Source organism: Anolis carolinensis, unplaced genomic scaffold, assembly GCF_035594765.1.
Source record: "Anolis carolinensis isolate JA03-04 unplaced genomic scaffold, rAnoCar3.1.pri scaffold_13, whole genome shotgun sequence".
Lineage (NCBI taxonomy): Eukaryota > Metazoa > Chordata > Lepidosauria > Squamata > Dactyloidae > Anolis > Anolis carolinensis.
Window position 1 is genome coordinate 5,567,459 of NW_026943824.1, and position 18,207 is coordinate 5,585,665.

The window sequence follows — 18,207 nt, forward strand, 5'->3', positions numbered from 1 at the left end:
TTCTACTCACTCATTGCACTTTTTCCTCTAAGAACCCAATGTGTTCTTAAACACGTACTGTAAATTTTATTTGAAAACTCAATAAAAAATTATAAAATAAAACGGAAAGACGGGGAAGAGAGGCAGATGGCGGAAACCGTACATTCAATGCCAGCTTCTCTACCTTGGCTTCTGTGCCGACCACCAAGTCCTTGAGCTCACAGATCTTGTCGTTGATGGAGCAGCGGTAGCGCTTCTCGATGGCGTTGTGCGCCGTGCGCTTCTCGCCTTTGTTGTGGCCGGACAAGGGCTTCCCCGCGGTCAAGCGGTTGATGGGCAGCTTGTCCGTGTCCATCACGAGAGGCACCGTCGCCAGGATGGTGCCACCGCTCACCAGGGTCTGGAAGAGGAAACAGCGGAGAAGGGTTAGACTTCTCCCAAGCCTTTCCCTATTTATTTGTACTGAGCATGTTCAGACACAGGACTCCATTGTGTTTCGGTGTTTGCTTTACACCTCAGTGGAGGTGGATGTGTCCTGTATGGTGGACTTAACCTGTATGGTGAATTAATACAAGATGTTTGTGAGTAAACAAGATACTGTATATACTCGAGTATAAGCTGACCCAAATATAAGCCAACCACGACCCTCACCCGAGTATAAGCCAAGGGGGGCTTTTTCAGTCTTAAAAAAGGGCTGAAAAACTAGGCTTATGCTCGAGTATATACATTATTTGTTATATATTTGCTAACCTGTATTCTATGTGTATGTTGATTTGCCAGTGATTATACTGAGCATGTTCAGACACAGGACTCCATTGTGTTTCGGTGTTTGCTTTACACCTCAGTGGAGGTGGATGTGTCCTGTATGGTGGACTTAACCTGTATGGTGAATTAATACAAGATGTTTGTGAGTAAACAAGATACTGTATATACTCGAGTATAAGCTGACCCAAATATAAGCCAACCACGACCCTCACCCGAGTATAAGCCAAGGGGGGCTTTTTCAGTCTTAAAAAAGGGCTGAAAAACTAGGCTTATGCTCGAGTATATACATTATTTGTTATATATTTGCTAACCTGTATTCTATGTGTATGTTGATTTGCCAGTGATTATACTGAGCATGTTCAGACACAGGACTCCATTGTGTTTCGGTGTTTGCTTTACACCTCAGTGGAGGTGGATGTGTCCTGTATGGTGGACTTAACCTGTATGGTGAATTAATACAAGATGTTTGTGAGTAAACAAGATACTGTATATACTCGAGTATAAGCTGACCCAAATATAAGCCAACCACGACCCTCACCCGAGTATAAGCCAAGGGGGGCTTTTTCAGTCTTAAAAAAGGGCTGAAAAACTAGGCTTATGCTCGAGTATATACATTATTTGTTATATATTTGCTAACCTGTATTCTATGTGTATGTTGATTTGCCAGTGATTATACTGAGCATGTTCAGACACAGGACTCCATTGTGTTTCGGTGTTTGCTTTACACCTCAGTGGAGGTGGATGTGTCCTGTATGGTGGACTTAACCTGTATGGTGAATTAATACAAGATGTTTGTGAGTAAACAAGATACTGTATATACTCGAGTATAAGCTGACCCAAATATAAGCCAACCACGACCCTCACCCGAGTATAAACCAAGGGGGGCTTTTTCAGTCTAAAAAAAGGGCTGAAAAACTAGGCTTATGCTCGAGTATATACAGTATTTGTTATATATTTGCTAACCTGTATTCTATGTGTATGTTGATTTGCCAGTGATTATACTGAGCATGTTCAGACACAGGACTCCATTGTGTTTCGGTGTTTGCTTTACATCTCAGTGGAGGTGGATGTGTCTGCTTAATATCTCCATGGAGGTGGATGCATGTTGCTGTTTGGACTTCAGTACAGAAATATGACTTATGGACTTCAATGAGTACAACTATACCTAAAAACTATGGACTATCGATTAAGAATGATATTCTGTGAATTCAACACACAGAGAACTACATCCGATCTTTAACTAAACTTTAATAAGGAATGTGTCTGGCGACTTAACTTGTATGGTGAATTAATACAAGATGTTTGTGAGTAAACAAGATACCGTATATACCCGAGTATAAGCTGACCCAAATATAAGCCAACCACGACCCTCACCCGAGTATAAGCCGAGGGGGCTTTTTCAGTCTTAAAAAAAAGGCTGAAAAACTAGGCTTATACTTCAGTATATACAGTATTTGTTATATATTTGCTAACCTGTATTCTATGTGTATGTTGATTTGCCAGTGACTGTACTGAGCATGTTCAGACACAGGACTCCACTGTATAAGCCGACCCGAATATAAGCCGAAGTACCTAATTTTACCACAAAAAATTGGGAAAACATTGACTCCAGCATAAGCCGAGGGTGGTAAATTTCAGAAATAAAAATAGATACCAATAAAATTACATTAATTGAGGCATCAGTAGGTTAAATGTTTTTGAATATTTACATCAAGCTCAGATTTAAGATAAGACTGTCCAACTCTGATTAAATCATTATTCTCATCTTCTTCAATGTAAATGTGCTTATGTATCCTTTTAATAATAATAACAGAATAAAACAATACATGTAATAATAATAATAAATACAGGAAAATAATACATGTAATAATAAATAGAGTAAAATAATAAATGTAATAATAATAATAATAATAAGACCAGATTGAAATAATAAATGTATTATTAATAATAAAAATAGAGAAAAATAAATGTAATAGTAGCAACAATAATAGAGAAAAATAATAAATGTAATAACACCAATAATAATAGAGAAAAATAATAAATGTACCATATATTCTCGAGTATAAGCTGACCCAAATATAAGCCAACCACGACCCTCACCCGAGTATAAGCCGAGGGGGGCTTTTTCAGTCTTAAAAAAAGGGCTGAAAAACTAGGCTTATACTCGAGTATATACAGTATGTTATTTTTCAAGAAGACTTTGATTTGATTTTTTTTAATCTTTGAGTGCATATTTTAAACTAAGAAGTTTCAAGGGAGTATATATATCTTTTGGGCAACTGCAACTTCAAAGAAACAACCATCTTCCCCTAACCAAATATATTTTTGTAGTGGCGTGTCTTTATCCTTGGCAGTTCAAAGGCATGGTTCTTCAGTCTAACAGTTGAGTTACCTGTGTGCCATTACACAAATTTCAACTTGAAAGAAACAACCATCCTCTGCTAACCAATTATATATTTTTGTAGTGGCGTGTCTTTGCCCTTGGCAATTTAAAGACATGGTTCTTCAGTGTAACACTTAAGTTACCTGTGTGCCATTACACAAATTTCAACTTGAAAGAAACAACCATCCTCTGCTAACCAAATATATATTTTTGTAGTGGCGTGTCTTTGCCCTTGGCAATTTAAAGACATGGTTCTTCAGTGTAACACTTAAGTTACCTGTGTGCCATTACACAAATTTCAACTTGAAAGAAACAACCATCCTCTGCTAACCAAGTATATTTTTGTAGTGGCGCGTCTTTGCCCTTGGCAGTTCAAAGACATGGTTCTTCAGTCTAACAACCGAGTGACCTGTGTGCCATTACACGAATGCTTATGAATATCACTTGATCAAAGGGTCGACTTCTAACAAGGTCATGCTTTTCTTGAGTGGTTTTCTAAAGGTGGTACTTCACTGGAAGATACCAACAGGGCTCACCTGGAGGGGGGTGGACTGGACGGCGGTGGTGGTGGTGGCCAGAGAGGTGATTCCGGGTCCGGCCTTGGCTCCGGAGACAGTGGTCAGCAGCAGGGAGTCGGCCTTGATGAAGTGCGGCTGGAGGAGGACCTGCGGAAAGAGAAAGTGGGGGTCAACACCACGCACTCACTGACCGCATTGACCACTACGCCATGTTGTCCTTGCCCACCCGCCCACACTCACCGGGACTTGCTGGATCTGAGGCTGGATCACCTGGGAAGTCGCAGGAGCCAGGAGCTGCTGGGGGGCGATGTTCTGGATTGGCGTTTGCACAGCCACGGCGTGGGGTGGGCGGGCAGGAGTCAGGATGGGGGCCGGAGGCGTTGGAGGGGGTCCTCCTGGTTGTGGGGCTGAAAGAGACCAAGAAGAGCACTGTATTTGTGTCTCTTTGTCCTTGGCAATTCAAAGACATGGCTCTTCAGTCTAACCGTCGAGTTACCTGTGTGCCATTACACAAATTTCAACTTGAAACAAACAACCACTCTCTGCTAACCAAATATATTTTTGTAGTGGCATCTCTTTGTCCTCGGCAATTTAAAGACATGGCTCTTTAGTCTGACAGTTGAGTTACCTGTGTGCCATTACATGAATTTCAACTTTAAAGAAACAACCCATCCTTTGCTAACTAAAAATATACTTTGTAGTGGCGTCTCTTTGTCCTTGGCAATTCAAAGACATGGTTCTACAGTCTAACAGTTGAGTTACCTGTGTGCCATTACGTGAATTTCAACTTTAAAGAAACAGCCCATCCTTTGCTAAATTCCAATTTTAATCTATGTGCTGCCGAAGTGAGCACAATCCTTTGCTAAGTGTAATGGCGTGTCTTTTGTAATGGCATGTCTTTGTCCGTGTCAGTTCAAAGACATAGCTCTTCAGTCTAACGGTTGAATTACCTGTGTGCCATTATATGAATTTCAATTTTAAAGAAACAACCCATCCTTTGATAAGTAAATATATTTTTGTAATGGCGTCCTTGGCAGTTCAAAGACATGGTTCTTCAGTCTAATAGCTGAGTTACCTGTGTGCCATTACATGAATTTCAACTTGAAAGAAACAACCCATCCTTTGCTAAGTAAATAAGTTTTTGTAATGGCGTGTCTTTGTTCTTTGTAAAAAGGAAAGTATGGTATATAATATGTAAGTATCATGTTAATAATGTAATATTATTCTCTATAGAGGATAATATTACATTACTAACATATTACTTACATATTATATACCATACTTTCCTTTTTACGTTTCACTGTAGATTATAGACATCTGCGTGTTTAGTTAGTTAGTTAGTGTCTTTGTTCTTGTCAGTTCAAAGTCATGGTTCTCCGGTCTAACAGCCGAGTTGCCTGTGTGCCATTACATTAGTGTTTATGAAAACCTCTTGTTCAAAGGGGTTGATTTCTAACAAGGTCATGCTTTTCTCGACTAGTGGTCCTAGAAACGTCTTTCCGAGATACCTTTCTGCTTCAGGAAGCCCGCCACGGATTGCCCGGAGAAGTGGTCCCGGGGGGGCAGAACCAAATGTGGGGCTGTGGGGAGCTGGGCTAAGAGCGGAGCGGGCGCCGGAGCCGCGGGTTCCTCCTTGATGTCCATCGGAGCCGGGTCTGGGTTCGGCCCAGCGTTTGCGACCAGAGGGAAGCTCCCCGGGGCCGGCGATGGGACCGGGAACAAACTGGTGGGAGGTGGGTTGCTTGAGCCCGGATAAGAGCTGAAGAGGCTGGGACCGTGCGGGTTCGGTTCCGGAGCGGCGTTCCCGCAGAACGGACCATCAAACAAACCGGGAAAATCCCCGTCTTCCGTCGTGATCAATTGCAGCATGTCTGGGGAAATGACAAAGAATCCCATTATCCCTACAAGGCTGGATCTACACTGTGTGATATTATCATCATCATCATCATCATTATTATTATGAAATAATATTGGTTGAAATACAGTATTCAAAAGCAAATAAAGACAAACAGAGGCCTTCCAGAAGCCTTCCAAAGGAGAGAACTGGGTTGGCGAACATGGCCTACTTACGAGGACCTACTAATTAAACAAAAAGGGAAATTTGATTTAAAAGAGGAAAAAGATATTAAACTTTTATTTCCGAAATGCTCTTGGTTCCATTATAGACAGGCATATGATCTCTTTAGGCAAGACAAGGAAACAGGTTTTGCAGAAAGAAATGGTTTTTGGGACAATATAATGAAGACTGAGCATAAATTAATTACGAAACTATATAAAAAACTATTAGAGTGGGGTACGGAAACGGAGCAGATAAAGGAGTGCATGGTAAAATGGGCCCAAAACGTGGGTCATCCAATTCAATTAAAAAGTTGGGAGAAGGTATGGAATCAGGGCCTCAGGTATACTTATGCGTATGATATGCGCGAGAACTGGTTAAAGATGCAATATAGATGGTATATAACCCCCTATAAAATTTCGAAATGTTATAAAAATTCCTCAGATAAATGTTGGAAGTGTGAGCATCAAACAGGCACGTTTTTTCACTTATGGTGGACTTGTCCAAGAGCCCAACAATTCTGGAAAGAGGTAAATGAAGTAATACAATTAATTCTGAAGATAAAGATTAGAAGAGAACCTGAATATTTTCTACTCGGAATGTTAGATATAGAATATGACAAAGATAAAGAGATCCTGTTCAACTATCTGGTTATTACGGCGAGAATAACTTATGCCGGGCGGTGGAGACAAAAAGAGACCCCAAACAAGGAGGAATGGCTGATTAAACTCTTGGACGTGATGAACATGGATAGGCTTACTTACTGGTTATCTTCAAGTCAAGGTTTGCCTAAGAAAGAAACCAACTGGGACCTGGTAAAGGACTATTTAAAACAAATAAAATTTAATCCCATCTGCTGAATAAATTCAATCTTAGAATCTGATAAGGACGAAGGGGATATGGATTTGATTGACTATCAGAATTTTCTTGCAGAACCAGCCAAAGGAAGATGGAAGTCAACATTTTTATTTTTTTTATCTTTTTTTTTCTTTTTTATAAAAACACTAATTTTTTTAATTTTTTTTATTAGCCTTTATTTTATTTTATTTTTTTTCTCTCCTCTCTACTCTTTTTTCCTACTTTCTAACAAAAATAAATGTTCTCCCACTTTCGATGGAAAAACACTATTTTCTTATCAAGATATATATATATAGATGTTTCTTTTTTTTCATTTTTTAATATATAAAACTTTGAATAAAGATCATAAAATAATAAAAAAAAAGACAGAGGCCAGATCTACACTGTGTATTATTATTATTATTATTATTATTATTATTGTAATATTATTATTGTAATATTATTATTGTTGTTATTGTTATTGTTATTATGAAATAATATTGGTTGAAATACAGTATTCAGAAGCAAATAAAGACAACCAGAGGCCGGATCTACACTGTGTGATATTATCATTATCATTGTTATTATTGTAATATTATTATTGTTATTGTTATTGTTATTATGAAATAATATCGGTTGAAATACAGTATTCAGAAGCAAATAAAGACAATCAGAGGCCGGATCTACTCTGTGTGATATTATTATTATCATTGTTATTAATGTAATATTATTATTGTTGTTGTTATTGTTATTATGAAATAATATTGGTTGAAATACAGTATTTAAAAGCAAGCAAAGACAAACAGAGGCCGGATCTACACTGTGTGATGATATTATTATTATTATTATTATTATTATTATTATTATTATTATTATTATTGTGAAATAATATTGGTTGGAATACAGCATTTAAAAGCAAATGAAGACAATCAGAGGCCGGATCTACACTGTGTGATATTATTATTATTATGAAATAATATTGGCTGAAATACAGTATTCAAAAGCAAAGAAAGACAATCAGAGGCCGGATCTACACTGTGTGATATTATTATTATTATTATTATTATTATTATTATTATTATTGTATGACACAGCAAACAAGATAGATATGCTGGATTTCGTATCACAAAATCACAAGTCGAACACTTCCCAAGTGTCTAGGTCTGTGTGATGTATTATTATTATTATTATTATTATTATTATTATTATTATTATTATTATTATTATATTGTATGACACAGCAAACAAGATAGATATGCTGGATTTCGTTTCACAAAATCACAAGTTGAACACTTCCCAGTGTCTAGGACTGTGTGATGTATTATTATTATTATTATTATTATTATTATTATTATTATTATTATTATTATTGTATGACACAGCAAACAAGATAGATATGCTGGATTTCGTATCACAAAATCACAAGTTGAACACTTCCCAAGTGTCTAGGACTGTGTGATGTGTTTTCGGATGATGCGTGCAGATCCCAGCAGGGTGGCCTTTTGCAGTTGGCAGATTGTGATTTTGTCAATGTCTATTGTTTCCAAATGCTGGCTGAGATCTATTATTATTATTATTATTATTATTATTATTATTATTATTATTATTATTATTTTATTATGACACAGCAAACAAGATCGATATGCTGGATTTCGTATCACAAAATCACAAGTCGAACACTTCCCAAGTGTCTAAGACTGTGTGATGTATTATTATTATTATTATTATTATTATTATTATTATTATTATTATGACACACAAACAAGATAGACATGCTGGATTTCGTATCACAAAATCACAAGTCGGACACTTCCCAAGTGTCTAGGTCTGTGTGATGTATTATTATTATTATTATTATTATTATTATTATTCTATTGTATGACACAGCAAACAAGATAGATATGCTGGATTTCATATCACAAAATCACAAGTCGAACACTTCCCAAGTCTAGGACTGTGTGATGTATTATTATTATTATTATTATTATTATTATTATTATTATTGTTATTATGATACAGCAAACAAGATAGATATGCTGGATTTCGTATCACAAAATCACAAGTCGAACACTTCCCAAGTCTAGGACTGTGTGATGTATTATTATTATTATTATTATTATTATTATTATTATTATTATTGTTATTATGACACAGCAAACAAGATAGATATGCTGGATTTCATATCACAAAATCACAAGTCGAACACTTCCCAAGTCTAGGACTGTGTGATGTATTATTATTATTATTATTATTATTATTATTATTATTATTATTATTATTATTGTTATTATGATACAGCAAACAAGATAGATATGCTGGATTTCGTATCACAAAATCACAAGTCGAACACTTCCCAAGTGTCTAGGTCTGTGTGATGTATTATTATTATTGTTGTTGTTGTTGTTCTTGTTGTTGTTGTTGTTATTGTTATGATGAAGTATTTGTGGCTGATCTACAACTCCAAGCATCCGTCAACATTGGCTCTGCAAGCTAGGGGATGATGGGACTTGCAATCCCGGCCGTGCAATCGATCCCCTGACCAAAAATGCATCTCGCAAAAGCAAAATTGTGTGTTTCGAAGCCCGGCTAAATCAAAAAAGAATCAGGAAAAGGCCTTCTGGATGTGCCTTAAGAGCATGCCAAACCCTGGCTTTGATGCTCTGAGCTTGTTTTTTTGGGCCGGACTTCATTGTGCAATATGTGTCTGTCCAGTCCATGCTCCTTTGGAGACTTTCCCCTCCCTCCGGAATGAGGGTGGAATTATGAATCACTGGATTTAGCATGAGGTGATCCCCGCCGGCCAATCAGGAGCCTCCGCTCGGCCTCCAAGGTGAATGAATGGCGCCGGGGTTACTATAAGGCATCCCGAGTTAACCCTTTCCTCGGCTCTAGTAAGCCAGGCGGGGTTACTCTAGGTCAAATGCAAAGGATTTGCTTCTTCGGGCCACTGTGAACAATCAGGGATACTCGACCTGATTCTGCACAGAATTGGAAGGTTTATTTTCAATTTCTTTCCAATTTTTTTTTTTTGCCCAGAATGGTATTGGCCTTTGTTGCTGCAGCTGAACCTTTTGCGGACGTTTGCATTACTCTAATCCAGGGGTCCCCAAACTTTTAAAGCAACAATCCTTCAGACTGTTGAGGGGCCGAATTATCATTTGAAAAAAAAAAACCCGAACAAATTCCTATGCACACTGCACGTATCTTATTTGTATTGCAAAACAACAACAACAATAACAATGAAAGAACAATACAATATTTAAAAATGAAAACAATTTTAACCAACATAAACCTATTAGGATTTCAGTGGGAAGTGTGGGCCTGCTACTGACCAATGAGATAGTCAAGTTAATTAGGATTGTTGTTGTTGTTGTGTGCCTTCAAGTCATGTCAGACTTTGGCCGAGCCTAAGTCTAAAATTTATTATTTATTTACTGCATTTATTTACTACATTTATATCCCGCCCTTCTCACCCCAAAGGGGACTCAGAGCAGCTGTCTGTACATACATTATATTATTAGCATAACACAATATTAGCATTATATATTACTATATTGAACTATACCACTATACTATTATATAATATGTAATATATAACATATAATTAATATTATTATATGGTATTACTATTAGTATTATATTGTATAACATAAGATTATTATCAATATTATATGTATATACAATATATTATATTATTAAAACTGATATAAAAATATTATATTATAAAACTGAGGGCGGGGGCCAGGTAAATTACCTTGGAGGGCCGCATCCGGCCCCCGGGCCTTAGTTTGGGGACCCCTGATCTAGGTCAAATGCAAAGGATTTGCTTCTTCGGGCCACTGTGAACAATCAGGGATACTCGACCTGATTCTGCACAGAATTGGAAGGTTTATTTTCAATTTCTTTCCAATTTTTTTTTTTTTGCCCAGAATGGTATTGGCCTTTGCTGCTGCAGCTGAACCTTTTGCGGACGTTTGCATTACTCTATTCGGGCATTGGCTGAACTGCAGATGAGGAAGGACATTTTCATCATCATCATCATTGTCACCATCATCATCACCTTATTATTATTATTGACATTATTATTAATAATATATTGCTTTTTCCTCTAAAAGAGACTCGAAACAGTAAACAGGTGATCATGATCACCACCACCACTATTGTCATGATCTTATTATTTTTAATAATAATAATTAATTAATAGTAATAATTACTGTACTATTATTAATAATTATTGATCATCTCATTATTATTAATTACTAATATAATGACATTATTATTAATAATATATTGCTTTTTCCTCTAAAAGAGACTCGAAACAGTAAACAAGTGATCATGATCACCACCACCACTATTGTCATGATCTTGTTATTTTTAATAATAATAATTAATTAATTAATAGTAATAATTACTGTACTATTATTAATAATTATTGATCATCTCATTATTATTATTAATTACTAATAATAATGACATTATTATTAATAATATATTGCTTTTTCCTCTAAAAGAGACTCGAAACAGTAAACAGGTGATCATGATCACCACCACCACTATTGTCATGATCTTATTATTTTTAATAATATTAATTAATTAATTAATAGTAATAATGACTGTACTATTATTAATAATTATTGATCATCTCATTATTATTATTAATTACTAATAATAATGACAATATTATTAATATATTGCTTTTTCCTCTAAAAGAGACTCGAAACAGTAAACAGGTGATCATCGTCACCACCACCACCATTGTCATGCTCTTATTATTAATAATAATAATTAATTATTAGTAGTAATAATTACCATTATTGATAATTATTAGTAATAATTAATAATATTATTAATAATATATTGCTTTTTCCTCTAAAAGAGACTCAAAACTGTAAAGAGGTGATCATCACCACCACCACCATCATGGTCTTATTATTGCAAATAATAATTATTAATTAATATTAATAATAATAATAATAATAATAATAATTAATAGTATTATTAATAATATATTGCTTTTTCCTCTAAAAGATACTTGAAACAGTAAACAGGTGAAAAGGCAATACAAGATACAGCTAAAAAGCTAAAGGCTATGAACATTAAAATAGCATTGAAGCTAGTTCAAAACGGACAATCCAAAGCAATTCGAAGTGCACAATCATCACAAAAATAATCATGGAACTATTCACAAAAAACATCTCAAACTATTCGCAAAATTATATTCATGAAAAATATTCACGAAAATAATCAGGAAACTGTTCACAAAAACATTCGCATAGTATATATATATATACCCAAAAATATTTGCAAAACACATTCACAGAAATAATCATGAGAATGTTCACAATAATATTTGCAAAAAATATTCATAAAATAATTACAATTTTTGAAAAAAAATTCACAAATTAACCATGAAACTAGACACAAAAATATTCACAATAAACATTGCAGAAAATGTCACATACATTGCTCTAAATCTATCCTGGCCTTGCAGGCTGCAGATGGGGAAAGATATTATTATTACTATTATTATTATTATTATTATTATTATTATTATTATTATTATTATTATTATTATTATTATTATATTGTATGACACAGCAAACAAGATAGACATGCTCCAGCATTATTATTATTATTATTATTATTATTATTATTGACACAACAACATAGTATGACACAGCAAACAAGATAGATATACTGGATTTCGTGTCACAAAACCACAAGTCAAACACTTCCCAAGTGTTTAGGACTGTGTGATGTATTTTCGGAATTATTATTATTATTATTATTATTATTATTATTATTATTGCACTTCCCAGTCAACTTAGGCAAAGCCAAACAGCCTCCCCTGACATCTTCCTTATTGATCTCTTATGGCATCTTTGGTTCATTTACACCGTAGAACAAATGCAGTTTGACTCCACTTTGAACTGGCTTAATGCGGGAGTTGTAGTTTTGCAAGGTCTGTAGGCAAACTGCAACTCCCAGGATCCCATAACATGGAAACAGGGACGTTTAAGCGGTGCCAAACTGCATTAATGCTATAGTGTCAATGCACCCTAATAATAATAATAATAATAATAATAATAATAATAATAATAATAATAATAATAATAATGATAACATTGACAAAATCACAATCTGCCAACTGCAAAAGGCCACCCTACTGGGATCTGCACGCATCATCCGAAAATACGTCACACAGTCCTAGACACTTGGGAAGTGTTCGACTTGTGATTTTGTGATACGAAATCAAGCATATCTATCTTGTTTGATGTGTCATAATAAAATAATAATAATAATAATAATAATAATAATAATAATAATAATAATAATAATGCAATCAAATGCAATCAAGGCCAAGATCGAAAAATCAGCTGATGACCCAAAGTGCAGACTGTGCAAGGAAACCGATGAAACCATTGATCATATCCTCAGCTGCTGTAAGAAAATTGCACAGACAGACTACAAACAGAGGCACAACTATGTGGCCCAAATGATTCATTGGAACCTATGCCTCAAGTACCACCTCCCTGCAGTTAAGAACTGGTGGGATCACAAACCTGCAAAAGTATTGAGAAATGAGCACGCAAAGATACTGTGGGACTTCCGAATCCAGACTGACAAAGTTCTGGAACACAAAACACCAGACATCACAGTTGTGGAAAAGAACAAAGTTTGGATCATTGATGTTGCCATCCCAGGTGACAGTCGCATTGACGAAAAACAACAGGAAAAACTCAGCTGCTCTCAGGACCTCAAGATTGAACTTCAAAGACTCTGGCAGAAACCAGTGCAGGTGGTCCCGGTGGTGATGGGCACACTGGGTGCCGTGCCAAAAGATCTCAGCCGGCATTTGGAAACAATAGACATTGACAAAATTACGATCTGCCAACTGCAAAAGGCCACCCTGCTGGGATCTGCACGCATCATCCGAAAATACATCACACAGTCCTAGACTCTTGGGAAGTGTTCGACTTGTGATTTTGTGATACGAAATCCAGCATGTCTATCTTGTTTGCTGTGTCATACAACGTCGTTGTGTCGATAATAATAATAATAATAATAATAATAATTTGAAGAAACTGGAAAATAATGACCCAAATGAAAGGGGATAGAAATGCAACCCTGGACAAACTCAGACGGCACCCAAACACAACATCTGCCAGCAACAACGTGTCTGCCCCACGTCCCGTTCTCCTCTGCCCCATTTTCCAAATCAGGATTCGCCCTTTGCCTGGAGTCTGACTCCGAGTTACCCCAGAAAATAAATATATTCAAAGGTGTGTTTGTCTTTCAGATGACAACCTTGGCAGCCTTCCCTTGAGCAACAAGGCATGACGATATGGTCAACTCGTGATCTCGGGCGCTAAGCAGGGCCGACCCTGGTTGGGACTTGGATGGGAGTCCACTCAGAAAGCAAAGGGATGCATGGAGCGTCACTCCGAGTCCATACTCCTTTATAACCATACAGCCTGAAGGCAATTGCACCCTATTTGGAATTATTTTGTACACATTTTTTGGGTGTGTTGCATCAATGGAAAGCCAAAATGGTCCAAGCTGTATATCATTAGTACTATTAATATTAGTATTAGCATAATTTTAATCTGCATTTTTACCTGTGCGCATTTGCTCCATGCATTTTAATAGTGTATAATTTTGGCTCAGTTTTAATCCGGCTGTGCTCTGCCTCGAGTCGCAAGCAGAGGCAGGAAATTATTATTATTATTATTAATAATAATAATAATAATAATAATAATAACTCAGACGGCATTTGGAAACAATAGACATTGACAAATTTATGATCTGCCAACTGCAAAAGGCCACCCTACTGGGATCTGCACACATCATCCGAAAATACATCACACAGTCCTAGACGCTTGGGAAGTGTTCGACTTGTGACTTTGTGAAACGAAATCCAGCATATCTGTCTTGTTTGCTGTGTCATACAATAAAATAATAATAATAATAATAATAATAATAATAATAATAATAATAATAATAATAATACAATAGAGTCTCACTTATACAAGCTAAACGGGCCAGCAGAAGCTTGGAAAAGTGAATATCTTGGATAATAAGGAGGGATTAAGGAAAAGCCTATTAAACATCAAATTAGGTTATGATTTTACAAATTAAGCGCCAAAACATCATGTTTTACAACAAATTTGACAGAAAAAGTAGTTCAATATGCAGTAATGCTATGTAGTAATTACTGTATTTATGAATTTAGAATTTATTTAATAATAATAATAATACATCACACAGTCCTAGACACTTGGGAAGTGTTTGACTTGTGATTTTGTGATATGAAATCCAGAATATCGATCTTGTTTGCTGTGTCATACAATAATAATAATAATAATAATACATCACACAGTCCTAGACACTTAGGAAGTGTTCGACTTGTGATACAAAATCCAGCATATCTATCTTGTTTGCTGTGTCATAATATAATAATAATAATAATAATAATAATAATAATAATAATAATAATACATCACACAGTCCTAGACACTTGGGAAGTGTTCGACTTGTGATTTTGTGATACAAAATCCAGCATGTCTATCTTGTTTGCTGTGACATAATAATAATAATAATAATAATAATAATAATAATAATAATAATAATAAATCACACAGTCCTAGACACTTGGGAAGTGTTCGACTTGTGATTTTGTGATACGAAATCCAGCATATCTATCTTGTTTGCTGTGTCATACAATAAAATAATAAATTATTATTATTATTATTATTATTATTATTATTTTATTATGACACAGCAAACAAGATAGATATGCTGGATTTCGTATCACAAAATCACAAGTCGAACACTTCCCAAGTGTCTATTATTATTATTGTTATTATTATCATTTGCCATTAGCAGTCCCATTGCAGAGCATGGTGCAAACCCTATGATGAAACATTGCCTCTGCTGTCTGCTTCAGCAAAAGGCACTGAAATATTTTTCACCGGAGAAAAGAATGACCGATAGTAACCCGACGTGTGACGTCAGCCCTTTCGCACCAACACACCAGGAACAGGAGGCGGGTTCAAGAGACTGGCAACCAATCCGAATATATATATATATATATATATATATATATATATATATACACACACACACACACACACACACACACACACATACACACACACACACATACACATATATATATGGCAGAGAAACCCTCCTAGCCACCAGCACATTTGAAGCTGCCTCTTCCCCACCAATAAAATAAAATAAAATAAAATAAAAATTTATATATCTATATATATAAAAGGGTAATGAAATTTCGGCCTAGGACAAAACAACAAAACTACACATCCCAGAAACACTAAACTTGGCAGCACAACCCCTCATCCATGCCTCTACGTTCATACAACAAAAAGAAAAGAAAAATAAAGTCCTCATTAGAGGGAGAGGAATAATTGTTTTTATCCAATTGCTGCCAGTTCGAAGGCTAAGCTCCGCCCACTTGGTTTCCTAGCAACCCACTCAGCCCAGGGGACAGGCAGAGTTAGGCCTCACTTAGGCCTCTTCCACACTGCCTATAAAATACAGATTATCTGATTTGAACTGGATTATATGGCAGTGTAGACTCAAGGCCCTTCCACACAGCTATATAACCCATTTATAATGGACTTAATGTCAGGGGAAAAGCTTTACCCTTTACCTTAACTACCACCAATTCCTCAATACTTTATTTCCCATATCACCAGACTTCGCCACAGCAACGCGTGGCCGGGCACAGCTAGTATCTATATATATAAAAGGGTAATGAAATTTCAGCCTAGGACAAAACAACAAAACTACACATCCCAGAAACACTAAACTTGGCAGCACGACCCCTCATCCATGCCTCTACGTCCATACAACAAAAAGAAAAGAAAAATAAAGTCCTAATTAGAGGGAGAGGAAGAATTGTTTTTATCCAATTGCTGCCAGTTCAAAGGCTAAGCTCCGCCCACTTGGTCTCCTAGCAACCCACTCAGCCCAGGGGACAGGCAGAGTTAGGCCTCACTTAGGCCTCTTCCACACTGCCTATAAAATACAAATTAGTTAGAAGGCTAAGCTCCATCAGCGGGAAAACCTTTACCCTTGACCTTAACTACCACCAATACTTCAATACTTTATTTCCCATACCACCATATTTCGCCACAGCTAGTATACATATATATGACACAATGCACATGGAAAGGAAGCCAAAGGCATGAGAAATGGGGCACAAAAAGGACACCCACCGTCGATGTCGCTGAGGAGCGCGGTGTCGATGTCGCTGGATCCGTGGAGCGTCAAGGAGGGATCCAGTCCGTCCAGCGAGGCCTCCTCGAAAGGGAGGTTGTTCATCATGGTGGGGACCTTCCTCTTCCTCTGTGCAAAAATATATATAAAAATTTATATATGTAAATATCACCATTAACTCCATTCTAACGCTCACCTTTTTTTTTGGGCTACGTCTCCAAAACTAGGGTGCAGATTATATTCGTGCAATACGGTAATCTTATTGCTGAGCCAAAGTCAAGGGTGAAACTGCTTCGGGATCTCGTCTCTAGTTTAATGGCATTAAGTCAATGCTATGGGATCCTGGGATGTGTAGTTTAGTGCAGCATCGGGATCCTTTGGCAGAGAGAGCTCAAGGCCTTGGAAAACTACAGCTCCCAGGATCCCAGAGCATTGAACCAAGGCAATGAACGTGGTGGATTCATTCTACAACATCACTTTTTGGCCACTGCGCATTGCGTTCGGCAGCAAATAATAATAATAATAATAATAATAATAATAATAATAATAATAATAATAATAATAATAATAGGAAATAATAGACATTGACAAAATCACCATCTGCCAACTGCAAAAGGCCACCCGACTGGGATCTGCACGCATCATCCGAAAATACATCACACAGTCCTAGACACTTGGGAACTGTTCGACTTGTGATTTTGTGACACGAAATCCAGCATATCTATCTGGTTTGCTGTGTCATAATAAAATAATAATAATAATAATAATACTTCATTTTTCTATCCCGCCACCATCTCCCCGAAGGGACTCGGGGCGGCTCGCAATAATAATAATAATAATAATAATAATAATAATAATAATAATAATACTTTATTTTTCTATCCCACCACCATCTCCCCAAAGGGACTCAGGGCAGCTCATAATAATAATAATAATAATAATAATAATAATAATAATAATAATAATAATAATAAATTTTTCTATCCCGCCACCATTTCCCCGAAGGGACTCAGGGCAGGTCACAATAATAATAATAATAATAATAATAATAATAATAATAATACTTTATTTTTCAATCCCACCACCATCTCCCCGAAGGGACTCAGGGCAGGTCACAATAATAATAATAATAATAATAATAATAATAATAATAATAATAATAATAATAATTAATTTTTCTATCCTGCCACCATTTCCCCGAAGGGACTCAGGGCAGGTCACAATAATAATAATAATAATAATAATAATAATAATAATAATAATAAATTGTTCTATCCCACCACCATTTCCCCGAAGGGACTCAGGGCAGGTCACAATAATAATAATAATAATAATAATAATAATAATAATAATAATAATAATAATAATAATACTTTATTTTTCAATCCCACCACCATCTCCCCGAAGGGACTCGGGGCAGCTCA

At 36.1% G+C, this 18,207-nt stretch overlaps 1 protein-coding gene across 1 annotated transcript in view; it reads right to left on the bottom strand.

Moving 5' to 3' along the window:
• Nucleotides 1-18,207, bottom strand: part of srebf1 (sterol regulatory element binding transcription factor 1) — a 44,470-nt gene that overhangs the window by 24,769 nt on the left and 1,494 nt on the right. Inside the window, exons 2-6 of the mRNA XM_062964224.1 lie at nt 16,783-16,912; nt 5,154-5,516; nt 3,886-4,052; nt 3,664-3,792; nt 164-379 (exon numbers count right to left, since the gene is read on the bottom strand). Of these exons, the coding sequence (XP_062820294.1) occupies nt 164-379; nt 3,664-3,792; nt 3,886-4,052; nt 5,154-5,516; nt 16,783-16,891 (984 nt within the window). The 5' untranslated portion in view covers nt 16,892-16,912. The remainder of the gene's footprint in view (nt 1-163; nt 380-3,663; nt 3,793-3,885; nt 4,053-5,153; nt 5,517-16,782; nt 16,913-18,207) is intronic.